The sequence below is a fragment of the Cygnus olor genome, chromosome Z (genome assembly GCF_009769625.2).
Source record: "Cygnus olor isolate bCygOlo1 chromosome Z, bCygOlo1.pri.v2, whole genome shotgun sequence".
NCBI classification, from domain to species: domain Eukaryota; kingdom Metazoa; phylum Chordata; class Aves; order Anseriformes; family Anatidae; genus Cygnus; species Cygnus olor.
In genome coordinates, this window is record NC_049198.1 from 35,940,998 (window position 1) to 35,950,518 (window position 9,521).

Here is a 9,521-nt window from a genome sequence, read left to right on the forward strand (position 1 = left end):
GAAGGCAATTGCAGACAGAGCCAACTTCAGGGAGCTTTGAGCCTTCCTTTGCTCCGAGCCACCATCAGAAAGCTCAAGAGTCGTCATTCTCCCTGGCAGGAGTTTGTCTCTACAAACTTCTTGCATCTACACTGATGATTACAGAAAATCAGATGGCATCTGAGGGGAAACAACAGCACAGACTGGGAGTGGACCTCCTGGAGAGAGGCTTGGCAGGAAAGGGCCTAGGGTTCCAGGGGGATGCTGGCATGACCACAACTCAACTTATAGCAAAAAAAAAAAAAAAAAAGTGTCCTGGGTTGAACTAGGTAGAACATGGCAAGCACATGGATTGGGGGGGGTGGTCTTTCCCCACTACTCAGTGCTGGTGAGATGTGTCTGGGTGCTGTGTCCCAGTCCCCAGTACAAGGAAGAGCAGGACATAGTAGAACAAGTCCAGTGATGGGCCACACAGATGAAGGGCTTGAAATACGTCACGCAAGGGGAGGCTGAGAGCTAGACAGCTCAGGCTGGAGAAGATTAAGGGGGCCGGAGGGGGAAGATCTCATCTTTGGGTTTAAACAGCTAATGAGACAGCAAGGGAGTAGGAGACAGAGCCAAACTCTTCTTAAAAGTGCTCTGTTGTGGTTTCACAATGATAGTCAGCAAAGCTCCATCACACTACTCTCTCACTCCCCCTCCTCAAAAGGACATAGGAAGAAACTATGAAAGAAGGCTCATGGGTTGAGAGGAGGAGCAGTTTAATTACAGGGGAAAGAAGAAAACAAATAGCAGCGAAGGCCATGCACACTCAGTGAGAAAGCAATTACTCTCTACTTCCCATCAGCAGGCAACATGCAGCCACATCTTGAGAAGCAAGGCTTCACCATGTGTAGCAGTTGCTCAGGACAGATGCTTTCATTGTGCCCCCCTTCCTCTTTCTCAACTTTTCTTGTTGAGCATGGTACCACACAGCACAGCGCACCCCTTTGGTCAGCTTAGGTCAGCTGCCCCAGCTGCTTCCCCTTCCCACCTCTTGCCCACCCCAGCCTGCTGACTTTTAGAGGATATTGTAGGGCCACCCTTGGTGCTGCGCCCGCACAGCTCAGCAGTAACCCAAACGCTGGTGTGGCGTCTGGGCTGCTTGAGCTGCACATGCAGGGCAGGGGCTGCTGGGGGGGAAAGCGAGCACCACCCCAGTGAGAGCCAGTGCACCTGTGTGAGGGCAAGAAGCAACCAGCACGAAGTGAACTGCAGGGCAACCCACTCACTGAAGAAAACATTTTAACTGCAGGAGTGCTCCAACACTGCAACAGGTTGCCTGTAAAGGTTGCGGGGTCCATCCTCTACCAAACGCTCATACCTGACTGGGCTGAACATCCAGGGTTGCCTGCCAGCCTCAGTGGCTCTGACAGGATAGGTGGCAGCCCATCCCTCCACCTGGTTACCAGAGCAATACTCCTCCACACTTGTTCAAGTTTCCTTGGGCACTTTTTTTTATATTTTATTTTGTAGGGTAATACTATCTGAACCTAGACTGTATCAGTTATAAATGATTACGTACTTTGATGCTCTGCCTCCCATGATTGCAGAGAGTTGAAGCAGCAACAGCTGAGGTTGTGCCAAGCCCATTACTTGCCCTGCAGCTTCAGGTGCCTGATTTTGCAGCCCGTTGAGCTTCACCCTTTCTGTAGAACTTTGGCCTTGTACAGTTGAAATCCTGCCAAAACTGCAACTAGGGTCAAGGGAAAGCTGCTGCTACCAGACAGCACTTCCTCTTTGTCATCTGTGTTTTGTATCATCACAGCTTTTGAACTGATGCTATGATGTTAGAAGACACCCACAGCTGCTGGCCTTGGAGAGTTTTAGTGCAGATCCCACTGTAGCAGAGTGGTCAAGTGCACGCAGATAGCATTCTATCTCATTAACCTTTGAGCTGGTGATGGCCTGAAGAATGGTGCCTCTGCTTCTGCATTACAGGACTGGAATTTCCTGGCTCTGACAAGGTTATGAATTCTCAAGGACAGTTTGACAAAGACAACCAGTATCCCACCACCTTTTTTCAGCCACTAACACAACTGGGGCACCAGTTGCTCTGGTTCACAAGACCAAGAAGTAAATGACCCTTCCAACATGGCCTCCATAACAAAAAAAAAAAAAAAAAAGAACACTGAAGTTACCTGCTTCATTTTACATAAAATGGTAACTTCTAAGAACTTCACTTCACGAAACTAGCCAACATTCTTATTTAATTTACGCTTTAAACACTATTGTTAACCCTATTTACTTTGCATTTTCTACTTATATTTTTCAAATTGCAAATCAACTATAGTCCATACAATTCTTCCACCTGAGCAGTCAAGCTGTCAAAGTTTGACTGGCAGCTGGGATTAACTGCTTTCTGCAATTTCCTTGGTCTGAGACTTCAGTCACATGCATCTGTTTCATAGCAAATTTTACCCTCATCCAAGATTAGCAATTCTCATTTCACAGAGTCCAGATTCCACATTCAAGGTATTCAAAAATTGTTTCCAGTCAGGCGAGGTGCTAACTTAAATATCCTTGCTGTGCACACAGAAAAACTTAAGTTTCTTAACTTCTATAGTGGAAATAGAAGCATGAATTTATATGAACAAAGAACTGAGGTGGATCCTGATTACTATTTTAAGAGCACCTAGGAATCTATTTAGACACAGCTTAATCCATCGCCAATACTTTATATATTCCTAAATCACAGAATTCCCACCAGACTAATAAATCTCCACAAAATGGGTTCTAAATACGTACAGGTTACTAGCATTTATCCTTGAGTGAAACTACTACGTCAAACCTTTTAGTAAATGGCTTACTGGTTCTCTGTATTCAGTATTAACTTCAGAATGGTAAAATACTTGCACTTAACTCTGCTATGAATCCCCAGAAGGCTTTAGACTTTTACCATCACATGCTCAGTACCAAAAATCTTCCTTCCTCATCTGGAAACACTGCCCTGTACTTAAGACTGAAAAAAAATGAACCACTACTCAACCACAACACAGGATATTGCTGTTGCAGGTAAATTCTGCTTCTAAGAATCAGGATGCATGTACAAAGTTATTACAAACTGGAATTTTTCATAAAAAGCATGAATAGGCATTCCAAGTTCTCAAAAGAGAACAGATTCAAGACTAAGGATCGTGGTTCCATTTAGGTCTGGGTGATGCAGTTAGTCTGGACTATTATTCCTTCTAAGATACAGCCGGGAACAACATGCACATGACTCTCACAGTTAAATTCAACCACAAAAAGGGTTTATTTTTAGTATCACATATATCTTTACTTCTGACTTGACTCAGATTTAGATGTAGAAGCTCTCAATGAAGAAAGCCGGCGCCTCTTAGCAATCTGCTCCTGGCGCTTTTCCTTGGCCTCCTGAAAAGCAAAGCAGCATGAAGTAAGTAATCTTGGTGTCAGATGCTATCAAACACTTACTCTTACAGTCATTAAAGCAGACTCCAGCATCCCTTCTTCCCAGACCAAAGGAATTCTACAAGTACCCAAACCCACAGAGACACGTGTCTCTAACTAATACAGATCGGTGTCCAAAAGTGCAGTGAAAAAACACGAATGCAGAGCTCAGAACATACAGGAGTTCTGTCTACCTTCCATTACAGTCCGGAAGTCACAAAACATTCAAGTACTGTGCTAAACATTGTAACAGTATTGCTTCTACAGTCACTGCTGCTTTAGGTACAAGTGCAAACTCATCCAAGCAACTTCTTGCCAAGTTACCTTCCATCCAGGCCAGCTACTGGATCCAATTCCTCTACGCAATCACTCAAATGCTTGCACACCCTAGTTAACCTAGAATTAATTTGAACTAAAATTGCTACCACACAAACGTTATCATTGTCAAAAGGCCGTAACTGTCCATTATTTTCTTCAAAATCAGCTCTCACAAACAGACCAGACCTATTAATTCAGCTCTTCCAGGACTGGCAGAAATGAAAAGCAACTCTTAATAGATACTTGACCAGGAACATTTACATTCACATTCAGGTATTCCTAGTCAAAATCAGCTAAGTACAGTACCATTATAAGTGTACTGTCAGGTTTATCAAATCCCTTTCGTTTCCATAGTGCAAGATACTCTAAACAGCGAAGTTACAAGGGGTGCACGTACCTTCATCCTCTTTGCCAAGAGCTTGGCATATTCTGCTGCCTCCTCCTTGTTCTTCTGAGTGCGTTGCTTCTTCAGCGCAATACGTCTGCGCTTATGTTGCAGAACTCGAGGAGTCACCAGTCGCTGGATCTTAGGAGCCTTGGTCCTAGGTTTCTTGCCTGAAACAGAATTATGAGTCAGTAGAATCACAGAATGGCTCAGGTTGGAACCCAAAGATCATCCAGTTGGATGAGACCCCAAAACCCACCCAGTTCCAACCCCCCTGCCATGGGCAGGGACACCTCCCACCAGACCAGGCTGCCCAAGGCCCCATCCAGCCTGGCCTTGAGCACCTCCAGGGATGGGGCATCCACAGCTTCTCTGTTCCACTGCCTCACCACCTTCACAGTGAAGAATTTCCTCCTAACATCTAATCTACATCTCCCCTCTTTTAGTTCAAAACCATTACCCCTTGTCCTATCACTATCTGCCTGAAAAAAAAAAAAGAAAAAATTACTCATCTTCTTAATACACCCCCTTTAAATATTGAAAGGCTGCACCGAAGTCTTTCAGTAGAAAGGTAGAAGTGACAAACTTCCTCCCAAAGAGGCCTTAAGCCTCCTCCCCTATCTACCTTGAAAGAGAACATTACAGTACCAGCAAGTGGATCCTAACTTAGCAAGCATACTACGTACACTGTAACTTAAACAGAGCTCAGCAGGAACAGGTTTTGCAAGAAATGATTTAGTTACTGTCAGACATTAAAACTGTTTTGTTAATGCTATGTAACTGATTATCATTAATGAAACGTTAAGTAATGCATTTGTAACTCCCTCCAGTTTTGTGAAGATTCCCTGCTTCTCAGCAGGTCTGTCTTAAATCATTTCCCGTAGTCCTAAAATATTTAATGAATGTGGAAAGTCATCACTTAGCTTTCAGACCAAGCCACTGCATTTTCAGATTTAAAAAGCTCTTTAGAGTTCTACATAGACTTTCAAGTTTCATCTCCAGAAAACAAATCCACAAAGTCCTTAACAACCAAACAAGAATGCACACATCTATATAACTTCACTACTCAAGTGACAAGCAACTGTCTCCACCAGTCCACCAGGACCGCGTTCTTTAGTGGACAGTATAGTTCCTAGGATGGAGAAAATTTCACTTTGCAGTCTTTCACCCAATAACCTTCCTTAGTGCCTGCATTTCACCACGATCTTTCTTTTCAAAATCCTCACCATTCATGTTGTTTGATCAAATGCAACAGAACCAGACACTAAACACCGCAAGAAACATGTAGATAGCACAACACTGACCTCCCAAGAAAAGCTCATTTTGCAGACTGTCATAAAAGCATGGGGGAAAAGTCTTACCTATATCTGCTCTGTATTTTGTTTTCTATCTCCGCCTGATATAAATCTTTCAGTCAGGAGAAGAGGAGGCTCAGGGGAGCCCTTATTGCTCTCTACAGCTACCTGAAAGAAAGGTGTGGGGAGCTGGGGGTCGGCCTCTTCTCACAGATAACTAGAGATAGGACTGGAGGGAATGGCCTCAAGTTGTGCCAGGGGAGGTTCAGGTTGGAAGTGAGGAGACATTTCTTCTTAGGAAGAGCAGTCAGGCATTGGAATGGGTTGCCCAGGGAGGTGGTGGCATCACCGTCCCTGGGGGTGTTCAAGGAAAGGTTGGACATGGTGCTTAGGGACATGGTTTAGTGGGTGACATTGGTGGTAGGGGGATGGTTGGACCAGATGATCTTGGAGGTCTTTTCCAACCTTAATGATTCCATGATTCTATGAAACATTTCAAAAACATTCTATTCCTGATTTATCCTCACTTTATTAGAATTATTTATCGATTTTTCTTAGAACCAGCAATAACATCGGAGTATATAAAATACTTAAAAATAAATTGTGCCAAGAGATTTAGAGTCAAATGGAGGGGGATGGAAACACGCAAAACACAGAAGTGTCAACTTCTTATCCACAAATGACAGCTGTCAAAGCTTTAATACCAGGACAGTCAACTCTTTCATCTACTACAACAGCATAAAACACACACAGCACAGTGATAGTATAAAATGCAGGAAACCTGATACCCCTCTGCTGAGAAGTGCCCGAAAGCAAGGCAAAAGTTACAAAACCTGAGTTCTTACCCTCTTTGTTCAGAGGCTTCCTCACAACATACTGGCGGACATCATCCTCCTTAGAGAGATTGAACAGCTTGCGGATTCTGCTAGCCCTCTTGGGACCAAGACGACGAGGCACGGTTGTGTCTGTCAGCCCAGGAATATCCTTTTCACCTTTGAGAGAATGAGTTTAAACATGCTAATTAATCCTGCATCTATTAACCACCTGTTAAATTCGTGAGCAGTCCTAAGTTTAAAATGCGTAAGAAACAAAATACTAGATAATCCTTGGGGTACACCTGCCAGTAGTGACAACCCTGACTACGCTTTGATGATTTAATGCAACAGTATTGCTGGCAGCAATGGAAATATTTCAAGTTACAATATAACACTCAGAAGGAATTTCAAGATGCGTTTTCACTCTAAGACCGTGACAACATTTTCATTCTACAGAACTCTGCAGCCACCAGCAAACCGGCTCTCTCCTGGTGCCTATTTCTAGGTTTTGATTGCCTCACCCAGGCTCTTACCCTTTTTCACAATGACCAAGTTCAGAACACTCAAGTTGGCATCAACAATGCAGCCCCGGACGGATTTGCGTTTTCTTTCTCCAGTTCTCCTGGGGCGGTAGCAGGAGTGGCCCTTGCTGAGCAGAAGGCGGACACGTCCATGAGTGAGGACACCCTGCTTCATGGGGAAGCCTTGCTTGTCATTGCCACCACTGATTCGGACAACATAGCCCTGTGAAAACAGAGAAATACACCTCTTAGTTGCTCGTGTCTCTATTACTTCCAAAAGCCGTAGAGATGACAACATACTGCTCAGGACAGCTGCTGTACCAGTGGTTCAGAAGTCACTGCTACTGCAGACACGAAGAGCTTCTTTAACCAACACCCCACCAACAGTTCAAGATTTTTGTTTAATACAGACATGAAACATATCTTTGCAAGCCATGACCTATATTTACTCTACTTCTCTTCAAACCCATATCCAAAAACGGAATTCTTATTTATTACAAGTTTTGTGCAAGATCCATTGGACTAAGTTTTGTCCATCACTGTCTTTTCTTCTTCTTAACACTAAACCTAACCAAAGCCTGTAAGCATCATGAACTAGAAATCTACATTCAACACAAGAGCTTGGGTTACGAATACACATGTAAAAAGAGCAAAATAGCTTTTATTTCTTCTTCTGAGGAGACAACATCAGCAAAGATTAACTTATTAAGAAGAGTGCTAGCCTAATTACCGAATTCAGTATGTATTTTAAAAGAAGCTTTCAATAAACCCATCAGATCAGTCCCATGCAAATACCCTAAAACGTTACAACTGCACACTGTGAATAGCTCTGTACCTTAAGCAACTTGGCTACGGCTGGCACACCTTTCTGATCCTTACCTTCCACTCCTCACCAAGAGAATCAGCTGCGACCTCCGTCGCCATCCGTTTCTCATAGAATGTTCTCAGCTTGCGCTCATCGTCCACTTCAATAAGCTTCTGGCAGCCAGTGGCTGGGAAAGAGATGTTCAGCTAACAGAAGGGAAAACACAATAAATAACGTCCAGTTGAAAGGTCTCATATAACATATTTCATACAAGTTTAGCCACAGGTACTCATTTTACCTTAGCATTTAAAATCTAAAAGCAGCTACGCGTTTATTAGTGTTAGCTTATTAATGTTTTGCTCAGAGAGCCACACAGATCCATGCTCAATCAGATCAGCATGGCAGCAGCTCAGTAACCATTCAGAAAACTGCCTTTACCGCAGCAGGAGCACCATCACCTCTGAGAGAGCTGCTGCCCAAAGCAGCAGGAAGCTCTGCCCCCCTCCTAACACACACAACGCTAAACCAAACACTTCAGCCCTCCGAGGCAGGGACACTAACCCCAGGCTAACACCCGAGCTTCCTATGATCCGCAGCGGAGCCCCGAGCCCGGGGACCCCCCAGCACCCTCCCGGAGCCCAGCCCCGCTGCCCAGCCGGCGCCGTGTCCCCATGGCGGCCGCCATCCCCATCCCATCCCCACCCGCCCCGCCGGCAATCCGCCGCCATCCGGCCCCCGGCAGCGCCCCGCGCCCGCCGCCGCAGCCCATCGCGCCGTGCCCGCGTCCCGCCGAGCTGCGCCGAGCCCCTTTGCGTCGCGGTGCCGTGCGGGCCCGTCGCGCCCCGCCGCGCGGCCTTGCCTTCATCCTGCACCCGCCGCGCCGCCGCCGGAAAAGGCCGCACTTCCGCTCGCCGCCCGCACATAACCCGCCAAGCCTCGCGAGAGCGCCGCGCGTCGCCGCGGGGAGCCAATGGCGAGCGGGGGTTCGCCCTCAAGGGGGCGGGGCAAAGAGGAGCTGGCAGCGCAGGAGGCAGCTTCCGGCCTGTCTGTGCCTCCTGGCGGACCCGCGCTCGGTGGTGCCGCTGGGTCGAGGCCAATGTGGGCGTCGCAAGCCGTGTGCCCAGGCACCAGGTCCAACCTCTCCTTGAACACCCCCAGGGACGGCGACTCCACCACCTCCCTGGGCAGCCCGTCCCAATGCCTGGCTGCTCTTCCTGAGAGGAAATGTCTCCTCATTTCCAACCTGGACCTCCCCTGGTGCAACTTGGGGCCATTCCCTCCAGTCCTATCGCTGGTTACCCGTGAGAAGAGGCCAGCCCCCAGCTCCTCACGCTGTGTGAGGAACCTGGGAAGTGTTCTAATAAATCGTCAGAGGAAAATCCTGCCTGCATCTATGTCATATGATTAGCTTGGGGATCGGGGTTAAAGTTTGCACAAAGTTTCTCAAAAGCTTTGCACCGACTCTTTTGTAAGGCTGTTCCTTCCAGTTTTACTTGAAGTAAGAAAAATTGCCTCTTTCACTTAAGGACAAACAATGGCGTTGTAGAGACTCCTGGCTATATATCCATGCTAGAACTGAACGTATCTGCAGTTGACATTGTTGAAGCACAAAGTGCCAGTATTGTTTGCACTCGCGTTGTTCCACAGTTCCGGAGGAGAAGAGCAGGTGTTTCTGTAAATCGAGTAGCTTCCACTCAGGTAAACTTTCCTCGAATGACAACAGAGGTCTTGGTAAATGTTGCCCTGGTTCCAGGAGTCTTTGCATGGTGGGACTTGGGGCTTTCAATGGCAGCAATTGGTAGCAGAGGTTTGTTCTCTTCTGCTGTGCTGTCCGTAACTGCTGGGAGAACAGAGGGACGGACAGACGGTCAGCTGGAAGTGTGCCTCCATCAGCCACCTCCGTGTGTGAGGTGTTTCACCTCCTGCGTAAGTAAAGAATGCAGACTACCTGGAAGT

At 46.4% G+C, this 9,521-nt stretch overlaps 1 protein-coding gene across 1 annotated transcript; it reads right to left on the reverse strand.

Moving 5' to 3' along the window:
* Window positions 1-3,247: 3,247 nt before the first annotated feature.
* On the reverse strand, window positions 3,248-8,548 carry RPS6 (ribosomal protein S6). Its single transcript, XM_040542053.1, has 6 exons — window positions 8,425-8,548; window positions 7,640-7,771; window positions 6,773-6,983; window positions 6,270-6,416; window positions 4,142-4,299; window positions 3,248-3,390 (listed from the first exon to the last, which is right to left on the reverse strand). The coding sequence occupies exons 1-6, from the start codon at window positions 8,428-8,430 to the stop codon at window positions 3,295-3,297; spliced, it is 750 nt and encodes a 249-aa protein (XP_040397987.1). The 5' UTR covers window positions 8,431-8,548; the 3' UTR covers window positions 3,248-3,294.
* Between the last annotated feature and the right edge of the window lie 973 nt (window positions 8,549-9,521).